Below are 25,590 nucleotides of genomic sequence, written 5' to 3'. Positions count from 1 at the left end.
GTCTTATTCACACTTACAACTAGGCAAATGGCAACTGTCTATGACAAAGAAAAAGAAATCAATGGGGTTTCTGTTTATTGGAAGTTCAAGAATAGGTAAACCCAACCAATAGTGATAGGAAATTGGAATATAGTCTGGGCAGGAGCACTGAGCAACCTTGTGAAGGGCAGGACTGTTCCATATCTGGATGCGAGCGATGTTCACATAGTTGTACAGCTTGGAAAAAATTCATGGCACTATGAATTGAAAGCAGATACATGGTACACATCTTGTCCAGTGCTTCTTATGCTTCAATTTTTAAAAACTTTTAACATGTTAAAAAATAATAATTCTAAAAAAGCGCCATGAGCTTAGCTGGTAGAGAGCTGCTCTTGGAAGTGGAAATGGACAAAGCCCCAGGATGAACCATGGCCCCAGGTCCTGGTGTCCCTGAGGAGGAAGGAGTTAGTACATCTTCGCCAGCTCCCTTTGCCATGACAACAGGAGGCCAGAGCACTTAGAGACACTGGCCTCAGCACTTTTTAATCTGAGAGCTCTGGAAAAAGGCTCTGAGTCGGGGGAGGAAGAGGAGAGCAGAGAAGAACTGGCTGGCAAGATGCTGGGGTGGTGGAAAAAAATGCTTCCAAGGCAAAAAGGATTAAGAACCAGCTCTTCTGGGCTCTGGATGCATTGCCTGGCAAGCTGGAGACATTCCCACCCATTCCTGCCTCCTCTAGAGAAAAGAGAAGGCGTGATGTTTAAGCTTCACCAACAACCTACCCTCCCCATCAAAAAAAAAAAAAAAAAAAAAAAAGAAAGAAAGAAAGAAAGAAAAAAGAAAAAAAACAGAAAGAAAGAAAAGAAAAGAAAAAAGAAAGAAGGAAAGAAAATAGAACTCACTTTTGAAGTATTTTTTTAAACCCTCTAAAAAATATTTAGTCAGAAAGTGTTCCCAAGAAAATTGGGTACAAATACTAGGTCACTCTAACTCAAGAAATGCATGCATCTATTTGGGCTCTGTGACTGGTCAGCAGTCTTTGGTGGGGGCATATATCTCAGGGTGCAGATGCTTAATCCATAGATGTGTCATCTAAACAGAAAAAAAAAAAAACCCAGAAGATTTATCTGTGCTCCATTACTTTTCAAATACTAAGATTTCAGGGCTGGGAATTGGCTTTGCTCCTGGGAATAAGCCAAAAAGGAAATTTTAAGTTAACCCAGGAACAAAAACATGATTGTGAACACAACGTTATCCACAAGTGAACTGCACACTTCATGAATAAAGGTTGTCAAGTTCTGATCCTCAGGAATTACCTTCCTGGAAGAGATCACTGGTGTCCACCAGCATCCTGGCGGGAGGAAGGACTACATTTCCCAGAAGCCCCTGTCATTCTGCGTGGTCATGTGACCAGTGATTCACAAGCAGAAGTTTTAGGGGCTTATTCTGGACCTTAAGGAAAGGGACAAGGGACATCTCTTCATATTTTGGTGTAAACCTTGGTGAGCCAGTGAATGGTGATACCCAGAGGATGGTATCCTCATCTGTGTTCCCCAAAAGGAGACCCTGAAACAAGGATTCTAGTGTTATTTATTTGCAAAGTGACCCCAGAAAACACCAGCTGGGGAATGGGGAGGTGAGACAGAGTAGGGAAAGTAGCCAGGTACCACCATGGACTTCTGGGATTCAATCCTGCTGGAGAGTTCTCGAAGGCAGCAGAGGACATGCACCCCGCCAGAGCCATCCTACCCAAGGGGGAGGGAACTGGGGTATTCATCCCATGACTCGGCAGTCATTGGTTGGGGATGCTCCCTGGAGGGGACAATCTCCCCCAACACTTGAGGCTTGCCTTGTTTGTACACACAGGGAACTCTGGCTGCCAGGAAAGGCTCTGAGGCTGAGAGAGGCAGGTGCTGTCTTTTGAGAATGGGGCAGGCAGGTCCAGAAATGGAAAGTGCCAGAGGATCTGTGTGTGGAACAGGGCAGTGTCTGCAGCAATGACAGAGCTATGTGACAGAGGAACCTGGACAATTGCCTGAAACAGAACCAACCCATCACTGCAACAAACGAGATTTAACAAATGAAAGAAAGAAACTCCTACCCTCATGAAGACATTGAATTTGTATTGGGCTTCTTGTTATAGCAGCCTAGGCTTCCCCTAATGAGTACATCCGCCTTCTTTCTTTCCCCTGAACTTGGGAGCTACAGCTCCAGACATAATAACACCTGCGGTCTTCATACATTATTTCAGTGAATATTCACAGAAACCCTACGCCAGATACTACTGGTGTTCCACCCACAATGTCCCCCATCTCGAGGGAGGACAGCCAGAAATGCTGGGGTGTAACATCCTCAGAAGCAACTAATATCCTCAACTAACTGATGAGAACCCAGCCCTCCCTCTCCCCCCCAACCCCCCGCGACGGCTGTTGGGGGGGGGGCGGGTGGGGGGGGGAAACTCTAAAAATCATGCTCTCTGCTGCCTCCCAGAGGCCTGTGGTGGAAGTGAGCCTCAGCTGCCCGCTGGCTTGAGAGCGTCCATTAACAACCCGTCTTCCCTTCCCTCACCGCACTCCGTCCCTCCCTCCGGTGTGCCCTAGACCACCTCCCAGGAAACTATCTGGACTTGAATTCTGATCCCAGGATCTGCCTCAGAGACCCAAGCCAAGACTTGGACTATTATCACTTCCAATTTACATACCGGGAAACAGAAAAGTCATTCCAGGTGACATAGGAGGAGACTGGGAAGGGGAGGGGAGGGGGGAAGGGGGAGGGGGGGAGGAGGGGGGGGGGGGGGGGGGGGGGGGGGGGGGGGGGGAGGGAGGGGGGGGGGGGGGGGGGAGAGGGGGGGGGGGGGGGAGAGGGGGAGGGGGGGGGGGGGGGGGGGGGGGGGGGGGGGGGGGGGGGGGAGGGGGGGGGGGGGGGGGGGAGATAGAGGGAGGAAGGAGACAAAACTAGGGCCAAATCCTGTTTCCTAACAAAGGGGAGGCGAGTAAGCCCCTCACTTTGGGGCCAGAATTTGACAGCTGCCCCGCCAGGTCACAGGCGGCTGGGGCTGCCACAACAGGATGTAGAAACTAAGCAACTCCAACACCAGCAATGTATTGTTTCCCAGTTCTGGAGGCCGAAAGCCCAAGATCAAAGTACTGGCAGGGCCAGGCTCCCTCTGAAAACCCTCCGGAGGTCTCTGTTCCAGGCCTCCCTCCTCCCTTCTGGTAGTTCTCTGGCCTGGGGCAACATAAGTCAGTCATGACATGGTGTTCTCCCTCAGTACACATCTCTGGGTCCAAATTTCCCCCTTTTCTAAGGACACCAGTTACATTGTACCAGGACCCACCCAATTCCAGTCTGCCTCATCTTAACTAATCACATTGGCAACAACCCTATTCCAAACGAGGGCACATTCTGAGGTCCTGGGAGTTAGACCTTCAGGATGTAGGAACTTCAGGGGGTGACACAATTCAACGCATAACACACACCGAGCCATATTGGAGCCAGAGGTCAAAGGAAAAATCAGAAACACTGATCTTGCTCCTGTTTAAAATTTTGGTGTTGGGGCGCCTGGGTGGCTCAGTGGGTTAAAGCCTCTGCCTTCGGCTCAGGTCATGATCCTGGGGTCCTGGGATGGAGCCCCCCTTTGGGCTCACTGCTCAGCAGGGAGCCTGCCTCCCCTGCTCTCTCTCTGCCTGCGTCTCTGCCTACTTGTGATCTCTGTCAAACAAATAAAATCTTTAAGAAAAAATATAAATAAAATTTTAGTGTTTTGCTCATTAAGCTGTTCGCATTGACTTTTGACTTTTTACAATACTGCATTAAAATATTTACTTTCATGACCGAGTTTTTTGGTGCCCCTTAAATTCTGTACGCAAAGTAAATGCTTTATTTGCCACACCCAGTCCTGGCCTTGTCTAGCATTCTCCATGATTCCAAGTTTGCAGCCAGTGGTTCCCCAACCACGTCTGCAAAATCTCTGTCTGCCCTCCCGTGGGCTTGTTCAGGCCCAGGAGGTAAAAGGAGCTGGACCCTTCTAATCTGTGCCTCCTGCCATCCTGGGCTTCATTTAGCCAAGCCGGTCAGGCTGTCCACCCAGGCAAGGAGATGTCTTCTTGCCCTGGGAGCAAAGCAGCCAATGGCCAGGCTCAACCCCCTCTCTAACAGTTCTCAAGTCGACCCCTCAGCCAATCCAGCTCTGCCTTGTTCCTCTACTTCCTGTGTCCTTCTAGTTTGTGAAAAAAAAACCTTCCAGAAGCAAGTCTTTCTGCTTGGCCAGTAATATGCAGGAAGCATGACGTCCGGGGTCTTGAGATGCCGTGATTTGGTGACATTTACTTGGACCATTTCAAAACACACACAAGTCCTCCTGGCCCACCACCCGTGTGGATGCAAACCTGTGGCAGGGTTCGGTGTTCTAAGATTTGATTAGAAAGATTCAGCTCTAGCCTTCCACCCTTCCTGTCCCCCCACCTCTCTCTGCCTGCCTCTCTGCCTACTTGTGATCTCTGTCAAATAAATAAATAAAATCTTTTAAAAAATAATTTAAGGGGCGCCTGGGTGGCTCAGTGGTTTAAGCCTCTGCCTTCAGCTCAGGTCATGATCTCAGGGTCCTGGGATCGAGTCCCACATCGGGCTCTCTGCTCAGCGGGGAGCCTGCTTCCCCCTCTCTCTCTGCCTGCCTTCTGCCTACTTGTGATCTCTCTCTGTCTATCAAATAAATAAATAAAAATCTTTTTAAAAAATAATTAAAAAAAAATAAAAAATAACCACCGCCACCATCTTTCTAAGAACCGGGGGAGGAGCTGGGAGCGCTACAGGAGAGGAAGAGAAGGGGAGGAAAACCATTCAGGGGTGTAGGCACAATCCAACAAGGCAATTCTGGAGAGAGCTATTTTAATTCATTAATATATTACCCACTTTTATGCACAAAGAATACATCTCAAATTACGGGGAAGGTTCAAACTTGACAGATCTCGTAGTAGTGACAAGAATAGGAATAAGAATAAATAGGAAATAATTCAAGGCACCCCCTGCACGCCAGGCATTTCTCTCACCTGATGACACAGATATGATCATTATCTCATTTTACAGATGAGGGAACCAAGGCCCAGAGAGGTGAAGTGACTTGCCCAAGGTCACACAGCTAGTACGTAGCAGAGTCAGAACTCAAACCCAGACATTTGGAGACACTGTCCATTCTTTAACGTGTAGGTTACAGCTGTCTCTATTCTTATCATTGCTATCATAATATCACTGCTTCTTCTAATAATGATAATATTAATCAGTATGGACATCTAACGCTAATCATTACTAGTTTGATTGTGATCCTAACCCAACACTGTATCATTTAGAGGGTTAAAAGACATGGAATCCTATGCAGAAATGTTAGCCTTGGGATATCCAGGATCCTGTTTTTGGATTCTGAGAGGAGGCTCCTGGCACCTCTTTACTGGGCTGGGGCATCCATCCCGAGGCTCCTCTGGGCTGGACTGCCAGCGGCTCCCAGCCCAGTGCCCAGCCCCAGGTGGGCTCAGCTCTGGTGCTCTTCCTGCTCCAGGCTCCCACCCCATCCCTCTCCACAGGCATCAGGCAGGGACTGAACTCGGGCTGAACCCACATTCTTATTCCGCTTCCTCCCCTGCCCTTTCCTGTATCCCTCATTTTCTATAGCCACTGGTTCTCAAACTGGAAACACCCCCAGAGGTTCTGCCTTAATAGGTAAGGAGGAAAGCCCAGCTATCAGGATTTTTTATTTATTTATTTTTTAAATTATTTTTAAAAAGATTTCATTTACTTATTTGACAGAGATCACAAGTAGGCAGAGAGAGAGGGGGAAGCAGACTCCCCGCCGAGCAGAGAGCCCAATGCGGGGCTTGATCCCAGGACCCTGAGACCATGACCCGAGCCGAAGGCAGCAGCTTACCCACTGAGCCACCCAGGCGCCCCATCAGGGTTTTTTAGAACCTCCCCAGGAGATTATAACGTGCAGCCAACCTTGAGAAGCACTGCCTCAGAGGTCACACCCCCTCAAGAAATCCCCTGCCCAAGATTCCCCATCTCCGACTCTGCTTTCAGGGAACCTGAGTCAAGATACATGCTTTTGGCAGAATACGCCCTTACAGTGGGCAAGATCTGTCACTGAGGGTGCGGAGAATTTCTCTTCCATGCCTCTGCCCAACTCACAGACGGGACAGTGCCTTGGTCATGTAGATGGAGCAGCGAAACCAGGGGTGGCTGAAGCGGGCAGGAGAGGAAGGATGTGCCTGTGTGAGAGGGGGATGCAGGGAAACGGAGACAGAGACAGAGAGACCCAGAGACAGGGGACAACCAGGGAGAAGAAGAATTCAGATAGAGAGAGAAACAGAAGACCAGAGAGAGGGGGAGGGAGGGAGGGAGAGAGAAAATACAAATTCATAGAGACAGACAGAGCAAGAGGAAGCCCCTTCTACTATTGAGCTGCACCCGCTCTGCTAGTAAAGACCCCAACCAGGATATCTCTGACCTCTGATCCTGCTTCACTTGGGGGCACCCAGAGACCTGCCTCGGGACCCTCACCTACCAGCGGGAGGGAGGGGGCCTTCAGGAGGGTCCCCAGAGTTCCCAGCTGTCTGATCTGATGCGGCCAAGGCAGCACGTCCTCAAGGCTCTGCAGGAGCTCACCAGCTTTGGTTAGTTAAATTTAGCTTAGGTTCCTCAGCTCTTAGTAAATTGCCTCTTTGCAGAAGAACGGAAGAGGACTAAACCTGTTTACAGTGTTTGAAACCCACTCACTACAATATTTTGCAACCATCACAATAATGAGTCGGATTCCCATTTCAGATGTCTCTCAGGAGCTCAGGTGGGTGCGGGGACTTCCAGAGCCACCTGGCATGGGGGTTCGTTAGGAGACTACACGCTGGCATCAGGCAGACATGGGCTCAGTCCCAATGCTTGCAACTGACCTGCTGGGGTCTGTGAGGTGACTCATCAAGGCTCCTGTCAACAGACTCAGTGATCTCTGCCCCCTCGGGTTTCTGTAACAGACGACATGAAATGCTGGGGGCCGGGCTTGGTGGCCAGAAAATGCCAGAGACCAACAGCTCGGTGGTGCCAATGGAACAAGATCTGAGGACAGGATGCTAGGAGTCAAATGCCACTTGTGCTCTGTGGGACCCACGGTAAGTGATCTAACCTCTCTGTCCCTCAGTTTCCCCGTGGACAAAATGGGGACAAGGATAATGCCTAACTCACAGGCATGTTGTAAGGTGACTTGAGTTAATCCTTGAAAGCATTTTGCAAATCTGCCATGCAGAACAACTCCAGAAGGCACAAGCACATACATCGTCTATGTAAATGGCACCCCTAGAGTTTTCCAAAGCAGCAGCTGACAGCTGTTATTAATGCTTTTATCCACTGAGCTGTCTGTTGTGGGAAGGACTGTGCTGGGTGCTTTATATCCATCCGTCACTTCGCCCTCCTAAGAACTCTATGAACAGGTATCATTATGATCCCTTTTTACAGCTGGGGAAACTGAAGCTCAGAGAGGTTGGAACACTGATGCATAATCACACAGCTGGGAAATGATGGAGTAGGGATGCAATCCTAGGTTCATCTCTGGCAGTGGGCCAGGGCGGAGTCACCCAGTTAGTTAATCTAGTTGGATTACCGTCAGCCTTAATCTCATCATTAGCTACTCCTTCCAGGATGGGCTGGCATCGGCCACCATGGGTCAGTATGACCCAGGGAGAAGTTCACCAGGGTCTTCTGGGAAGAAAGCATCTTGCTCTCAAGAGAAAGCATCGCTGGAAGCTGTCTTTTCCTCTTCCTAGACATTAACTGGGGTAACAACCATCTACAACCATCTACAGAGAAGCCAGCCTGAAAACAAAACCAACTCCAGAGGAGAACGCTAAGAGAATTACAAAGAAAGCTGGATCCTTGATCTAACTGTGCTTGAAGCCCATATGTCTCTAGTAAAACCAATAATGAGAATAGGGTTTCCTTCTGGGATGATGAAAACCTCTTAAAACTAGACAGAGAGGATGGTGGCGCAATATTGTAAATGTGTTAAACGCCCCTGAGTTTTCATATGAAGATGGTTAGTGCTTAAGTTTTATGTTATGTGAATTATACTTCAGTTTTTAAAGTATGAGTTGGGTTTTCTGTTACTTGCAGCCGAAAGCTTCTTAATCATTACCTCTGATTCCAAAGCAGTGGGTTTTCCACTCCCCACCCCAAATCCTCTGAACACCATTTTCTATATCTATAATTCTCAGATTCACTCATAATTCCCCCTTGCAGACCAGGCTTCCTTTATACGATCCCAAATCATCTCACCATTTAATAACAAGTCTCTGCCTACAGGGCGGCTGGTGGCTCAGTGGGTTAAGAATCTGCCTTCAGCTCAGCTAATGATCCCAGGGTCCTGGGATCAAGCCCTTCATTGGGCTCTCTGTTCAGCAGGGGAGTCTGCTTCCCCCTCTCTCTCTGCCTGCTGCTCTTCCTACTTGTGATCTCTCTCTCCCTCTCTCTCTGTTAAATAAATAAATAAAATATTAAAAACAAATAAACAAACAAACGAACAAACAAATCTCTGCCTAAAATTCTGAACAAAAGTCTTTGCACAAGAATCTACAGTGCTGGGGAAAGCCATGAGGTCACTCATTTAATCAGCCATGTTTATTCAGCAACTACTACAGGCTTTGCACTGCGCATGGCCATAGCAAGGATTCAAACACAACTCCATAAAAGGTCTCATTCATTTATTCCTCTAACCATTCATTCATTCAAAAATATTTGCTAAAGGGGGTGCCAGGGTGGCTCAGTTAGTTGAGCATCTGACTGTGGGTTTCAGCTCAGGTCACAGTCTCTCGGTTGTGGGATCGAGCCCTGCATGGGGGCTCTGTGCTCAGTATGGAATCTGCTTCAGATTCTCTCCCTACCCCCCACTCGCAAATAAATAAATAAAATCTCTAAAAAAATTTTTTTGAACACCTACGGATTCCCTGGAAGTTCTAGATGCTGGGATACAACAGACGGACCAAAGTTTTGCCTGCGGAGGGCTATCGTCCTGGGATACAGATGGAGAGAAACAAGCAATAAAATAACCACAGCGAAGGACTAGGTGTTAAATAGTGATGCAGGGACTGTAAATGTTATGGAAGTTTCAAGAAGGCTTTGCGGAAGCTATTTTTAAAGAATCGATAGTATTTGGGAAGGAATTAGAAGTGAAGGGAAGAATGTGATCACACACAGCAGAAGAGAGACCAGCGCGCAGTATCTGGGGCAGTCAGGAAGGCGGCGATCAGAGTCAGAATGGCCCAGCGGTGCCGCCGTAACAGACGCCCCCCAGCCCTGGTGGCTTAACAGAACCAACGTTCATGTCTGGTTCCGGATGCATGTTCAAGATGGGAGCAGGAAGCTGGGATCTGGACCCAGGTTGACAGAAGTCCATCTTGTCACAGCAGGAAGTAGGGATCATGGCATGACCCACATGGACTTTCAAGACTCCACTTATCCTCAAGGCTTATCCTCAAGATGGAGGAGGCAGAGGGCCAGCCGTATCAGCAGTGTTCAATATCACCGGTGCCTATGATGATCTCCACTTCCTAACTGCTCTTCCCATTAGACTGTAAACTCCCCAAGAGGAAACACCTCCGCCAAGCTGACTTTGCAAAACTGTTGCAAAATAGCTAACACTCGCCATCGGACCCCTTGCTCGCTCGGTGCTTGGGACAACACAGGAGCAGAGTCAATGTCTGATGAAAACTCAGATGGGAAGGCTTGGCAGCATTGAACGGAACTCGTCGTGGATGGAACTAGAGGGGATTATGCTGAGCCAAGTCAGTCAATCGGAGAAAGACAATTATCATATGATCTCACTGATCGGAGGAATTTGAGAAACAAGACAGAGGATCACAGGAGAAGGGAGGGGAAAATGAAACAAGAGGAAACCAGAGAGGGAGACAAACCATAAGAGACTCCTAATCTCAGGAAACAAACTGAGGGTTGCTGGGGGGTGGTGGGGAGGGATGGGGTGGCTGAGTGATGGACACTGGGGAGGGTTTGTGCTATGGTGAATGCTGTGAATTGTGTAAGACTGATGATTCACAGACCGGCACCCCTGAAACAAATAATACATTATAGGTTAACTTAAAAATAAATAAATATAATAAAATAAAAAAGAATGGAACTCCTAAGAGGTGGCAACAGTCTGAGAAAATGGCCAGGACGTTGGTCTGGCCGTGGGCACGGAGACTGATGAAGACCAGAACTCAGCGTCAGAACCAGGCTTGTTAGATCCCCGCCAATGCAGGATGAACAAGACACTTCAAAGCAAGAATGGAAAATGCTCGGTGACACACTGAGAGGAGTCAAAACGTGACTCCCATGTCCTGATGACGTGGCCTCCAGGACTAGGAGAACAGAGGAGCTGCCCCCCCACCCACCCCCATCCCCACTCCACACCACATGACCCAGGATCTGGCTCTTCAGCCGTTGCTCCCCTGGAGCTCCCTATCTCTGTCCACTTGATCTCTCAGTTGGGTCTGACGCTGTGGACCCCGTTCTCCTTCTTGGAACACTAGCTTCCCTTGCTCTTCATGATGCGGTTATAACCTCCTTAGCTGGTTCTTCCAGGCAGCTCCAAGGATCATGCCTCCTTGTTCTTGTTCTGTTCTGGAATGACCTCCTGCTTATCCTTAGGTCTCAGCTCAGGAGACCTTTAGAAAGCTGTAGCTAATCCCTCTGTTTATACATCTCTTAAAGTATTTACCTCACTGGACCAGCTTATGGCTATGTCTTGGATTTCACTGAGGGCACCAACTGGGAAGTATTCACCCTCATATCTCTGACATATAACACAGGAGCTGACGCCCACCAACTCCTTCAGCTGCATTTCTCACCACTCTCCGCCTCACTCACCTTGCTCCAGCCACACCGGTTGCTTTGCTGGTCCTCAGACATACCAGGCATGCTCCCGCCTCAGGGCCTTTGCACTTGCTGTTCTCACTCCCTGAAACTTCCTTCTCCCAAGAACTTTGCATGGGTGGCTCATCTCCCTCATTCAGGACTTGACTCAAACGTCACCTCACCAGATGGGCCATCCCTGACCACCTTTTCTAAGATACTCCTGTCCCATCACCCATTATTCCATCACACTGGATAACGCACTTGTCATCCTCATTCTACAAATGTGTCAACCGGGGTGCATAATATTGGTCCAGTAACTAAAGGAGCCTAGATTTGGTACCAGAAGTGGGGTGCTGTTGACACACTACAATTACAAAGCTGGCAAGAAGTTGGGCCAGGATTTGAACCCAAGCACCCTGGCTCCCAAGTCCAAAGGCTTAACCACTCTGCTCCGTGTTACAATTCCTCCAGTCCCTACTTCTACCTCCTTCTTCCCTGCTCTGTTCTATCCTCTAACTTCTGACAGCCTCCTGGGTAACCATCCCCAAATAAGAAACTCCAGAGTTCCCTCTGAAACCACCTCTTCCTTTGTTCCCTAGATGAAGTTGGACTTAATTTGCTTTGTGGGTTGTTTTTTTTTTAAAAAGATTTTATTTATTTATTTATTTGCGGCAGGACGGGGGCAGGGAACACAGAGGGAGAGGGAGGAAGCAGACTCCCCACTGATCAGTGAGCCTGACTTGGGGCTCGATCCCAGGACCCCAGACTTAACTTGTTTTTAATTCAGGGAGTCTGTGACTTTGGTGAAAAAAGTCACATCCTAGTTGTCACTACCTCTAGCTGAAATTATGAACGGAGGCAAAGAATTGCAGTAGTATTAACAGTGTTAACAACTCCTGTGACTTTGTCATCAACAGCAAACACACTTCCTTGTCACATTACAATGATTGCAGAGATCTTGAAATACCATTTACTCCCATCACTACCCAAAATTGTAAGGCCTGTCACTAGATCACGGGTTTTCACGTGTTATTAAAGAGGCATATTTGTAAGAGTATGACAAACCACTGGTTCAGGTATTTTGGTTACTAATTTTCACTATAATTAGTCTTCTCTGTGTTTGATTTTATGCATTTATTTTTAGAGATTTATATATTTAAAAGAGATAGAGTGGGAGAGGGAGAGAAAGAAACTCAAGCAGACCCCCACACTGAATGGGGATCCCAAGGTGGGCTCCATCCCAGGACCCCAAGATCTTGACCTAAGCTAAAATCAAGTCAGACGCTTAACCCACGGAGCCACCCAGGCACCCCAGATTTTATGCATTTAAAATTAAAATTCTGAAAAGGGGTCCCTGCACTTCCTCAGTCTGCAAAGTGTTCCTTGTGGGTGTGTCTTTGCTGATCCTCCCCTGTGGCATGCTTCTCCAGCCCCGTTCCCCATCCTCTACCCACAGGAAACCCTCCTCACCATCTCTATGACCCACCCCTGACTCCCCAGACTATTTCTCCTACCCATGCACCCCCATAACTCTGCTCACCCCTCTCTTCCAACACAGCCTTCTCTGTTACAGGAAGCTGTGGTTTCCTGCCTCAGAAGAAACATTCCTTGAAGTCAACACTTCTCTTGTCTCTTAGGAAATCCAGAACTCAATCAGGAAATGATACCAGAGGTGCCCAAAGATGGCGGTGGGGGGAAGGTGCCTTTGAGAGTAGCAAATGGGAGGATGTGGAGGGGGGTCCCCCAAATACAAATCCCAGACTGACTGTTCCCCCAAGAGTGGAAGGATGCATGGGGCATCTGGGGTTCTAGGTTCTAGTCCTCCCCAAAGATTCCTGGGTCCCAAATGTGTCTCAGACACAATCACCAGCTGGAGGGATCCTGCAGGGCAAGGGAGGGTCTCAAAGGTAGCCAATGTGGACTGATGGCTCAGAGGTTTCCGACCTATTCTAGACCCCTGTCTGCCTTCGAGGTACCCATACAGGCAAGCAGGTCAAATGCACTGGACAAAATTTTAAAATACTTAACAACCAGCAAGAGGCACCACCGCTGGAACGTGGATCATCAGGAGGTGTGGGAAGACCCAGGAAGGGACCTGGTGGGTGGGGGAGGGAAACTCAAGGCTATTTACTAACTGGTATGGAAATATGTTAATATTTTAACAATAAGCTGTACCAATGTGTCCCAGCTGAATATCTGAATACACAGAGAAGAGATCATTGAAGCCAAAAGAATAAGAATCCAAACCGTGAATCATATGAGCATAATTCTGTGTTGGCTTAGGAATGGATTAGACATTATTTTTTTAATCCCCCAGTGGATGTTATGTTTCCAAGTTGTGTATAAACCTAGAAACCTCCTCGGAGTATATCGTAAGTAAAATGAGAATCGATGACCTTGGGGCCTTGGTTCTCAAGCAGGATTCCATGTTAGAATCACCTGGAAACTTTGAAAATGCCAAGCCCCAGAGGGGGATTTAATGGGGGGTACAGATGGCCTGGGCATCGGGGATTTTACAATTTCCCAGGCGATCCTGATGTGCAGTGGAAGTTGGGAACCACTGACCCAAAGCCATGCTTCTCAAAGTGTGGACCCTGGACCACCAGAAGCAGCGTCCTGGTGAGCTTTTGAGAAATACAGATTCTCAGGCCCCACTCCAGGCTGCCAAATGAGAAACTCTGGTGAGTCCAGTGATATCCATGCTCTAGCAGGGGTGATGATGGGTGCCAAGGCCATGAGGGCTGGCAGAATCAAAGAATCTGCTGCTGATTATCCTGTAAGACAGCCAAAGCCACATGGCCATACCGTCACCAAAAACCTTTCCCCCTGCAAAGAAATCCAAGATTCCACTATGCTGCTAACCTGCGGTGGTCAGCCAGAGTCTAGCACACAGGCCTGACTCAGGACTGGAGATCATGAACATGGATCTGAAGAGAATGGGTCAGCCCATTGGCTGCCCTTGTGGGAACCAGCCAAGCTGGCATGTCAGGTAAAGGCCAGGAAAGAAAACACACAAGAAAGGGTCTGAATTCTGTGACGGAGAAACCCAAGGAGCTCTCCAGCCTGGCTTTATTTGATGAAGCCTCTTTGAAATGGAGCATCTACATTCTAAGAAGGAACAGAAGAGTTCCACAGTGTTCCAGGGGGCTCGCCAACAGACCCAATACACGGGCACCGTGTCAGTTTGTAAAGAATTTCAGTCACACATGTCTGCTGAAAAATCCCACATACTCGTGTTACTCCTTCAGATGCTTCCCCATTTGGGGAGGCATTTGGGGACAGCTGTGAACATTTAAATGCCTGAAAGAAGGTCCCAGCCCTTCTCTGGCCTTGGAGGAAAAGGCCTCCCGATTTTTGGAAATGAACCCAATGGAGCCAGAAGGTCATTTCTGAGCTGTGTGACTTTGGGAAAGTTTCTTAACCACTCTAGGCTCTAGTTTCCTGATTTAAAAAGAAGGAAAGGGTAATTAAAGAACTCACTAAGGCTTTCTTAAAGTTAAAGGAAAGTATCAGAATGCCTATTACAAGGATGCCCATTGCATCTGCTTAATAAATAACAAAATTTGTTAATAAATAACAAAAATAAATAGACACCCCAATGTCTTCAAGCAGCATATGAGATTGAAATGAGTTCGTGGCTAAGAGATGAAAATCTAACCTCAAAATCTGGGATGCAAGCTACTATAAAGGGCCAGAGAGTGAATGCTTTCAGCTTTGGGGTTCATGTGGTCGTACAGTCTCTGCAGCAATGACTCAGCTCTGCCTTTGGAATGTGAGAGAAGCCACAGAACGTGTGTAAATGAATGACCATGTACCAATAAAACTTTACTTACAGAAAGAAGTGGTGCGCCATATCTGGCCTGAGAGATGGAGTAGCTTGCTGACTCCTGCTGCAAACCATAGAGAGAGGTTAGTGGGGACAAAGAGAAGATACTTGATGTGGTTCTTTCTGGAGAGATGATGATGCCAAAGCCCTTTAGCCCAGGGCCAGGCCCACGGTGATTGTGGGATAAATGAAGACTGGTCTCTGTGTACCCCCTGGGTGATGTGTACAGTCGCTTGTCTGCATGTCTGCCTCCTCCATCAGGTAAAACCCCCTGGGTACATCACACAGGACTTGGAATTAAAAGATGCCCTGGATTGAGAACTGAAGAGAAAAAGATGTTCACTGGCTCGAAGAGATTGCAGATCTCAAAGCCAGAGACAAAGAGAGGTCATCACTATAGATGTTCAGGTTCCCAGGGATCAATTTACTCAACAAATACGGGTACCTTCTATGCAACGGGGGCACTGCAGTGGACAAGGAAGACAAAAGTCCTGCCTTCATGTCACTGGCAGTCCAGTTTAGATGGAAACACCCAATGGCGGGCAATGAACAGACTGATGTGATCCACAGTGTGGGCCTGTGCTGAGACATCTGTGCTGAGATTGGAATGCAAGAAGGAGGCAGCCATGCCAAGGACATTCCAGACAGAAGCAACAGCAAGTGGAAAGGCCCTGAGGTACAAACACTACTTGAAAATGCCAGGAATAGAAGATAGGCCAGTGAGACTAGACTGAAGGGAGAAGAGTCATGGTGGAAGTTTATTCAAAGATGAAACCGATGGTTCCCCTCCCTGGAGCAGGGGGCATGAGAAGTAGGGGGAAGAAGTGCAGACAATCTGGAGAGCACAGGTGCAGACACTATTGAGAGAACCTTGGGGTGTCAAAAGGACAGACTTCTAGAGGGTTGGAAGCAGGAAAGAAGACTGGAATCGACCATAGACAAGAAGGTAACTCTGAGGGTCATTTGTTCACAAGCTGCTTGGGCTCCAAAAATGAGCATGGAAAACCTGGTAGATCATAGATCATAAAGGATGGGGGGGGGCAAAGTGGGGGAGGGGGACAGCACCATGGGACAGGGATGCTCCCCAGGCCCTCCATGGCTAACTACAGCCAAAGCTGCTATTGCTTCAGAGGACAAAAAGAGGGTCTTACTGCACTAAAAACCAGCCAGCCGCACTGAAAAAGAAACTCCCTGGGACCAGACCTATATTTTTTTAAATATCAAGTAGGCTAGAACTGTCCAGCTGCCTCCCTTAAAAAGAAGGAAAAAAAAAATGCTCCGTTTTTCCAGGCAGGTCTATAAAGGTCAAATTTGGTTTAATTGTGATGTCTAAACAACCTGCTATTGTTTTTTTTTGTTTGTTTGTTTTTTTTAACTATTAAACTGTGGCCTCTGAGTGCTTAACTGTTTACCCTTCCTGGGACTATAGCAAACTGGTATCAAGGCTCACTGCGTGCCTGCATTGTTTTAAACGCTTTTAAACGTCATATAATGATACATTAAATTTCATCTTTGTAGGAATTCCAGAAACAAGCGTGATTATCCCCATTTTACAGATGAAGAAATTGAGACACAGGGAGAAGAATGACCCTCCTCTCGAGTGACAGAGTCGGTGAGGGCAGAGCTAGGATGTGGACTCTTGCCATCTGGCTCCCAGTCCAGGTAGCCAACCACACCCCAGCCCAAGGCCAGATGGGCTCCAGGACCCACCTGAAGCCCTCAGCCCTCTGGGAACCCTTCAAACCCCAAGATCCCTTCCCCCCCATTCATCTTTACCAGCCCCTTTCTGCAAGAAAAAAGACACTGCCATATATGTAATGATGAAGTATCACATGATGAAAATTGGATTCACGCTTTGGGGCTTCCTTCCATTTCTTAGAACACTGAGAAGGGGGGTGCCGGGGTGGCTCAGTCATTAAGTGTCTGCCTTTAGCTCAGGTCATGATCCCAGGATCCTGGGATTAAGCCCTGCATCAGCCTGCTTCTCCTTCTCCCATTCCCCCTGCTTATGTTCCCTCTCTGTCAAATAAATAAATAAAATCTTTTTGAAAGGAAGGAAGGAAGGAAAGAAAGAAAGAAAGAAAAAAAAGAAAAGAAAAGAAAAGAAAAGAAAAGAAAAGAACACCGAGAAGGAAGAATGAGCCCGGGAGATGAGTACCTGGGAAGGTGAGCGGACCGCCTCCCACTCTGAGCTGCTCGCTTACGCTCTGCTTGGGAACCACAGCGCCACCTGGTGGCTAGTCGTGGCATCAGCAAACGAGCGGGGTGACTGGGAGAACCCAGCTCCCCTGGCCTATCGCCCAGGCCACCACCAAGGCCGACTGTTCCAGCCCAGGGGCCCACAGACTCCTGAAAATGGCCTATTTTCAGCTTTGCAGCCCAGAGTGTTACAGACTCGACTCCACCCCTGTGATGCTGAAGTAGCCTCAGGACCACAGGTGTGTAAACCAACCAAGGTGCATTCCAAAAAAAACTTAACACACGCTGAATTTTGAATTTCATACAATTTCACATATCAAGAAATGTTACTCTTCTTTTGAATTTTTTTCAACCCTTTAAACATATGAAAACCTTTCATAGCCCTTGGGCCATACAATAATAAGTGTCTGGTCCGATTGGGCTCCCTCACTGTGAGCTAGGCACCCGGCAAAGAACACGCCAGGCAAAAATTCTTGCCCTCGGGGAGCTAGTGGAGAAAATACAAATAATCAACAAGATAAAAAGCCAAAGGTGTGGGACGCCTGGGTGGCTCAGTTGGTTAAGCAGCTGCCTTCGGCTCGGGTCATGATCCCAGCGTCCTGGGATCGAGTCCCACATCGGGCTCCTTGCTCAGCAGGGAGCCTGCTTCTCCCTCTGCCTCTGCCTGCCATTCTGTCTGCCTGTGCTCGCTCTCTCCCCCTCTCTCTCTCTGATAAATAAATAAAAAATCTTAAAAAAAAAAAAAAGCCAAAGGTGTAATAACTATGAGCTGGTTATCAGTGCTCATCAGAAAAATAAAGTAAGTCGGAAGGAGGAGGTACATATAGAGGCTGAATTTTAAACAGGGTGGTGAGGAAAAACTCGCTGAGGAGGTAACCTTTAAGTAAATGCTAGAAGGAGGTAAGGAAGGAGCCATATGGGTGTGGGAGGAAAAGCTATTCCAATCAGAGGGAACAGCCAGTGCAAAGGTCCTGAGACAGGCCTGCCCTGATTTTTAGTGAAGAGGTCCCGGTGGCTGAAGCAGGGTGAGTGAGGAGGAGGGTAGGAAGGGGTGACAGCAGGGACATGACAGGCAGATCGCACAGGACGATGATGGCCTTAGGGAGGACTTCGGTTTTGACCCAAGTGAGTTATGAGCCGCAGAAAACCCAGATCCATCTTAGCAACCCTTGAGGTCACATGTGGGTTAAACATGCCACCTTGGGGTCCAGTGGCACTAGTCATTTTATCAACAGTCTCCTATAATCCTAAATAATCCTAATTTGTCCGCCAAAAGCCCTGGAACTAGCTTATTGTGTACTGAAGATGAAAGAGATGGGGGCAAGGGTGGAGAGTAAATGAGAAAATGGATTCACTAGAAGAACTGGCGTTGGGGTGTCTGGGTGGCTCAGTGGGTTAAAGCCTCTGCCTTTGGCTCAGGTCACGATCCCAAGGTCCTGGGATCGAGCCCCACATCGGGCTCTCTGTTCAGCCGGGAGCTTCCTCCTCCCTCTCTCTCTCTGCCTACCTCTCTGCCTACTTGTGATCTCTGTCTGTCAAATAAATAAATAAAATCTTTTTTTTAAAAAAAAAGAAGAATTAGAAGAACTGGAGTTGCCTTCTTCCTCACCTGGCACGTCCCCTCATCTCAGCTCAGGCTCCAGGGACCAGGACGATGCAGGTTGCCCACCCCAGCCCCAGCAGGATGGCTGAGCCTGAATCCCGATGTCCTAGAAACAGCCAGTTCTGGCCTAAGAGCCCAGATCCTGTCACCCTGTCCCGACAGGTCCCAGATGCCTCAGTAACCCTGGGGACCTGCTTGCCCATTTGCATAAGGGGCGACCTAATGGCACAGAAATACCACCGCCAACTCACGGCTTCACGAGCTTGCTGTGTGCCCAGGATGAGTTGCGGAGCACAGAAACGCTGGAAAATCATGCCACTCTGCACCTTCTATTTAGAACAGTGGTGATGTGGATTAAATGAGTTAATGTATAGAAAGCGCTTGGGGCCATGCCCTGCAGATAGTAAGTGCTCCACAGACACTGGTTATGGTCGCTATCCTCACAGCATAATAAGTATCATTCCCAGTTTTCATTGCAGTTTGTTGGGCTCTCCTCTCCTTGCCCCCCATTCTCTCACCCGGGCCCTCTGTTCTTTGACAATGACCATGACAGTGGTGATGACTCAGAACCTAGCTGTTGAGACCATCCTCCTGCCTCACGTGGGAGCCTGTTAAAAAGAAATGGAGAGTCCCAGGGCACCCCCTGCAGCCCTGCTGGATGGGAACCTGCATCTCAGGAGGCCCTGTAGGGGTTCGCTGGCACAGGATGAGATCTGGCCTGGAAATGCTCCCCAGGGAGACCCTCTTCCTCGCTCTTCTTGCTGGTCACCATTTGTTTCCTGTTGGGTTTTCCTGCAGGTGGACAGCATCATTATGGCCAGAGCAGACTGTTGACTGATGGGTCCCCAAGATCCCCCACGGAGCTGAGCACAGAGAGGGTGTCCTAAATATTGGTAAAAGAAAGAAGTAGGGACACCTGAGTGGTTCAGTCCATTAAGTGTCTGCTTTGGCTCATGATCTCAGGGTCCGAGGATCGAGCCTTGTAACAGGCTCCCTGCTCAGTAGAGAGTTTCCTTCTCCCTCTGCCCCTCCCTGTGCTCATGCTTTCTCTCTAATAAATAATACAAAATATTTTTAAAAGATATAATGACTGAATGCAACACACAGACCTTCCTGATGCAAAGAAATTGGCTGTAAAAAGACAAGTGGAGGTATTTAAATGAGGAGTGGAAATTAGGTGATATTTTTAAAAGTCACTGTTAATTCTGCCAATGGGATATGAGTATGAGAATGTCTGTGTGGTTTAGGGATGTCATCTGAAGCTTGTGAAATCATATAAGGTCGGGGATTGGCTTTAAAATAGCTCAGAGAATAAGAAAGACAAAAATGGATTTATGATGTAAGTCTGGCAAAATTCTGATACTTATTAAATTTGGGTGATGAGTACATGGGGTTCACTGTTCTATTTAGCGTGTTTGAACATGTTCAGAAGTAAGAACTCTGACAAACACAGTATTCAAAAGGTGAAAGTAAACTTCAAGAGCAGGGGAGCTTTTGTACAATTAAATTCCAAAAATTAAAACCTCTTAAAAAGGGGCGCCTGGGTGGCTCAGTGGGTTAAGCCTCTGCCTTCGGCTCAGGTCATGATCCCAGGGTCCTGGAATCAAGCCCCGCATCAGGTTCTCTGTTCAGCAGGGAGCCTGTGTGCCCTCCTCTCTCTCTGCCTGCCTCTCTGCCTACTTGTGATCTCTTTCAAATAAATAAATTAAAATCTTAAAAATAAATAAAATTACCAAAAAAAACCTCTTAAAAATAATGTCTCCCTTGGGGCACCTGGGTGGCTCAGTGGGTTAAAGCCTCTGCCTTCGGCTCAGGTCATGATCCCAGAGTCCTGGGATCGAGCCCCACATCGGGCTCTCTGCTCAGCAGAGAGCCTGCTTCCTCCTCTCTCTCTGCCTGCCTCTCTGCCTACTTGTGATCTGTCTGTCAAATAAATAAATAAACAAAAATCTTAAAAAAAAAAAATGTCTCCCATTGGTGTGTCATTCTTTTGACATTTCTATTTTATGTACATAATTGTATAGGGCATATGATAAATATAGCAGGATACTTACATAATTGACAAATAAATGAAAACATATATGTTATGATGTGCTGAAAGCATGTCTGTTTTACTGGTGGGGTAGGAGTTCAGTTTGGAGCTCGTGGCTATAAAGATTGGGAATCTTCATATGGTCCTAGAAAGCAACAGCAATGGGAGATTGAGGCACGAGTTGGCCATTCAAGGAGGTCGTGGTGGAAGTGACAGGGTAACCAATGTCTCCTGATCTGAAGACCCCTCCTTCCGCTGCTTCTCTCTTTCTCCCTGATACAAATGACTTTCTTTCTGAGTGATTTGAAAGTAAATCTCCACCACTTCCATTTTGGCCAATAGGTAAGAGTTTGGGTTCTGGGGGCATCTGGGGGACTCAGTTGGTTAAACGTCTGCCTTCAGCACAGATCATGGTCTCCGGGTCCTGGGATCAAACCCTGCATCTGGCTTCCTGTTCCGTGAGGAGTCTGCTTTCCCCTCTCCCTTTGCCCCCCCTCCCCCACTTGTGCTCTCTCTCCCTCTCTCCTCTCTCAAATAGATAAATAAAAGGTTAAAAAAAAAAAAAACAAACTTGAGTTTTAGAGGCCAACAACCCTAGGGTCCGAACCCTGGGTCTGCACTTTCTAGCTGGGAGGCCCCCAGCACATAACTTTACTTCTCCCAGCTTCTTGGTTCTCACCCATGAATTAGGCAATCCACTACGTGGCAGAACAGGAGGAGGCAACAAATCATAGAATGTCTGTCAAGCAGTAGGTGCCTGATAAACATTAGCTGCCATTATTATTATAAGTTATAATGATCATGTTCCTTGGCCAACAGGGACTGTTTTTTTTTTTTTTTAACTTCTTTAATTCACTGACACTTTTCCTTTCTCTAAAAGTGTCTTTTCAGCGGTCTGCAGAAATAACTCACTTTAAACCCTTAAAGCAGCCTCCCTGGTTCTGGGAGAATGAATCAAATTTCTTTTCAAAAGGAAAATAAAAGGAAATGGGAGAATGGAAATAAACAGAGACTCAGGAGGGAAGATACAGGATAGAAGAGGCAAGTTCTGGAGAGGGAATGAGAGAAGATGGGTGTTGGACATCACAGCTGCAGACATTAAATGCACCCTAGTTATTTAAGGAAGGGTGGACGGACAGATAACCAGATGGAAAGACGGATGGGTAGGTGGGTGGATGGATAGAAATAGGACAGGTGAATGGATGGATGGATGGATGGATGGATAGAAGGATAGGAGGGTGGGGAGGAGGCTAGATAGGTGAGTGGGGAGGAGAAAATCAGAAGGAACACACTGTGGGAAAATAAAGCTTTTTCACATGGCCTTTCTACATGATGCCCCAGTATGCCACCAGATGTCAGCCTAACCTCAGGAAACTGCCTCAGAGGCCAACTTACACCCCCTTTCTATGAGTTTTCATCGCACTCTCTATTTACACATCCCTCACCAACACATCCCCAAACCCAACTGGCATTTATAACGCAGCTCTTCCTCCCAGCAGACAAAAACTCCAGGGAAGGCTGGTGGAGAGCCCTGTGTGGCGCTGGAGACCGTGTTGCTAATTTCCCAGAGGTCAGACAGGATGGAGCCCAGAGAGGGTGGGAGGCGGGATTTCAGGGTCCCCAGGAGTGATTAGCATCCAGGCCAGCCTCCGTTCCAGTCGCCCTGAAACTGTATTCAGAATCCCACCTTCTTAAGGTCTGTCTGTCCAAGAGTCCACCCCAGTTCTGAGCCTTTGCCAAAGAAGCTCTTGAGAAGAAGAAAAAGGAAAAAAGCACCAGCTTTCCTTCTGTACCTGGGACTGAAAGGTTCACACCCACTGCTTCGATGTCCTCCTAGAAAGAGCGATTTCGCGGTGAGGGTAAGAACCCAGGGAGGCCACTTGCCCAAGATCACAGGAACAGAGCCGGCTCAATGCCCACCCTTCCTCCCTAAGGCGACTCCTAGGAGAAGATCCGCTTTCGGGGTCACTGGCAAAGAGGGAGAGGGCCCAGGACGGGAGTCCCCAGAGCCAGCACATTTCCCCAGCCCCCCTCTCTGCGGCACTATAAACTTCATCTCCAGCCTGCAAACCCTCGGGTTTGGTCTCAGCGCTTGAGGTTGGAATGCGACTCCCGCTCCCCACCCCTCCCACTCCCTGAAAACAGCATTTCTCAGCCGGTTTCAGGAATGCCTCCCATCGTTACTACTGGCCATCCCGTCCGAGGGGACCGCCGCAGACCCCGGCGCAGGGACCTCCGCGGACGGCCTGGGGCGCCTACCCCAACACCTGTGTTGCTGCGCGCTGGGCTGCGCAGGGGTTCGCAAGGGCTTACGGCAGTCCCTGGGGGGTGCTGCCCCCCCCCCCCGCCCGTGTCCCAGCCCGTCTGCCCCGCGTACTCACTCCCATTCTTTCCTTCTGGCCTGGGGGGTGCTGTGGACTTTGTGCGCCTGGTGGGCCAAGATGACATCCCGGTGGTCCACGACACCGCCCCGCCGCTTCAGAGGGGGGCCCTGGAAGCCGCCGCTCATCCAGGGGCCCCGCGCGTCCTGTGGGGCTCCGGCCGTGCGGTCCACACCCGGGGGCCCCGAGCCGCCGTCGTGCAGAGCGTCATAACTGCGCGGGGAGAACATGGGGTCCGGGACCCGGGAGGCCTTCCACATCCATGGACCTCGCTCAGAACTCGCAGGGTCTTCGGCCTCCAGCACAGCGCGCAGCTAGAGGAGAGAGCAGAGGGCGGGCGGAGGGTTAGCGCGGCGCGCAGTGCACGGGGACAGAAGGGAAGGGAGCCCGGGGGTGGCCACTCAGTGAGCGGCCCCCGGGCCCGCTGAGCGGAGTTTAGTATTTCCTTGGCAACTCGGGCGGGAAGCCGGTTCTCGGTTCTCGGGAGCTGCCCGGCAACCGCCGCACCCTGATGGAGGGACACACCACAGAGGGCGGGACGGTGGATGGCTGGGCCCCTCAGTGTTCCCCTCTGGAAAATGGGTCATCGGGACCCTGTTTGTTCACGGCTCTCCAGTTCCCGGGCCTGTGAGCGTCACAGAGTGACTTAGAAAACCGAAAGGGCGAAGTCAAGGGTCGGCTTTAAAATCCACGTGGGACGACTAGAGCGTATCATGCTTAGCGAAATAAGTCAATCGGAGAAAGACAACTATCATATGATCTCCCTGATATGAGGAAGTGGAGATGCAACATGGGGGGTTAAGGGGGTAGGAGAAGAATGAATGAAGCAAGATGGGATTGAGAGGGAGACAAACCATAAGTGACTCTTAATCTCACAAAACAAACTGAGGGCTGTTGGGGGGAGGGGGTATGGGACAGGGAGGTGGGCTTATGGACATTGGGGAAGGTATGTGCTATGGTGCGTGCTGTGAAGTATGTAAACCTGGCGATTCACAGACCTGTACCCCTGGGGATAAAAATACATTATATGTTTATAATAAATAAATAAATAAATAAATAAATAAATAAATAAAATCCACGTGGGGTGTGGCTGTCTATCTGGTGTGCCTACTCTTTGTCACCTGGCTGGGTTTTTGAAAAAAGGAACAGGGTTCCCAACACTCACACATATAGCAGGTGGCTACTGAGCACCAGAGAGCACTTGGAGGAACTCAGAGTCCCTAGATCTTTGTCTCCATTTTTCACTCACTTATTCACTCAACAAACGCTAGGGAGGCAGCCGCTGTCGAAGAGCCCTTGCTGGGAGCTGGGGACACAGCCCAGAATGAGACAAATATCCTCCTGTCGTGGAACAGACGTTCTACTGGGGGGCAGATGTATGCTGAATTTTTTAAAAAAGTACATTATGTAGAGATTAGGGGCTCAAAGTATGGTGGTAATTAATCAGGAAAGGTGTGTTTGTTTGCGGGAGATGTCATAATAGAGTATCACAGAGTGGGTGGCTTAAGGAACAGAAATTTACTTCCCCACAATTCTGGAGGCTTGCAAGTCCAAGATCAAGGTGTTGGCAGCACTGATTTCTTTGGAGCCCTCTCTTTGGCTTGTAGGTGGCTGTCTTCTCCTTGTGCCTCCACATGGTCTTTCTTCAGTGTATGTCTCTGTCTTAACCTCTTCTTACAAGGACACCAGTCACACTTGATTACAGCCCACCTGTATGACCTCATTTTATTCTAATTACTTCTCTAAAGGTTCTCTTTCCAAATACGGCCACATTCTGAGGTATTGGGGGGTTGGTGTTCCAATATAAGAATGGGGGACCTAATTGAGTCCATAATAAAGGAAGTGTTGGGTGAGCTGGTTATTGTACTAAATAGGAGGTCTGAGATGGCCCACTGAGGGAAGGACATGTGAGCAGAGGTCATAAGAAAGTCATGCAGGAGTCATGTGTGTATCTGAAGGGAGGAGTTTTCTAGGTAGAAAGAAGAGCAGGTGCAAAGGTCCTGAGGCCAGACAATGTGTGACTTGCTCAAGGAGCAATGCAGAGCCCCTAGCAGTTGTTAGGGATTGAGGAGAGGGTAGAAGGGAGGAGGGTGGGGATGCAATGGGGCAGAGCTTATGGGACCTTGGGGACCATGGGGGTGACTCTACTTGCTTCCTCCTGGAGTGAGACAGTCCATGACTTTTGGAATGCCCACCTCACCCAGCATCATATTTTCAACCTCGGACTTATTTGTGCCACTTGAAAAATCCCCACCACTAGCCACTCTGCATCTGACTAAGAAAAGCAAACCCACTGGAAGGCTAGCATGAATGAAATAGAGTTAGGAGGCTGAATCTCATGCACAAATGTAGTATAAGTCACCTTAACACCCAGAGGTGTAAGGAGATGGGTTCAGGCCACCTCTGGATTGCCAAAATAAACAGATAAATAAAATAGGTGTGGGGATGGAAGCTTATCTCCCCCAACCCCCAATTATCTCCTCTCATCCTGCTGGAAGCATCCAAAGTGCTCTCCTAGCCCTCCTAAGCAGATCAGTTCATTATCAGTTTAATGACAAGAGTTTTTTCCAAATCTTTCAAATGGTGGAGTTTAATAGATCTATCCTTCACGATGCCTTTACACTCCAATTTACTCTCATGAAACCTTACTCTAAAACATCTGCAATTGTGTATTTCTAAAGTCTTTGT

General features: G+C 48.5%; 1 protein-coding gene across 15 annotated transcripts in view; it reads right to left on the bottom strand.

The window, feature by feature from the left end:
* The window catches only part of CACNA1A (calcium voltage-gated channel subunit alpha1 A), a 287,509-nt gene that overhangs the window by 246,711 nt on the left and 15,208 nt on the right, over nt 1–25,590 (bottom strand). For 14 of the 15 annotated variants that reach the window (XM_045083255.1, XM_045083256.1, XM_045083300.1 and 11 more), the window contains exon 2: nt 22,903–23,216. In XM_045083255.1, coding sequence (XP_044939190.1) covers nt 22,903–23,162 — 260 coding nt within the window. In that variant the 5' untranslated portion in view covers nt 23,163–23,216. Of the gene's footprint in view, nt 1–22,902; nt 23,232–25,590 lie in introns of those variants that run through there. The other variant, XM_045083263.1, reaches the window with a different exon arrangement.

Source organism: Mustela putorius, unplaced genomic scaffold, assembly GCF_011764305.1.
Source record: "Mustela putorius furo isolate JIRA1106 unplaced genomic scaffold, ASM1176430v1.1 tig00000095_pilon_pilon_pilon, whole genome shotgun sequence".
Lineage (NCBI taxonomy): Eukaryota > Metazoa > Chordata > Mammalia > Carnivora > Mustelidae > Mustela > Mustela putorius.
Note: the sequence above shows the minus strand (reverse complement) of the source record. Positions and strands in the feature narration are given on the sequence as shown.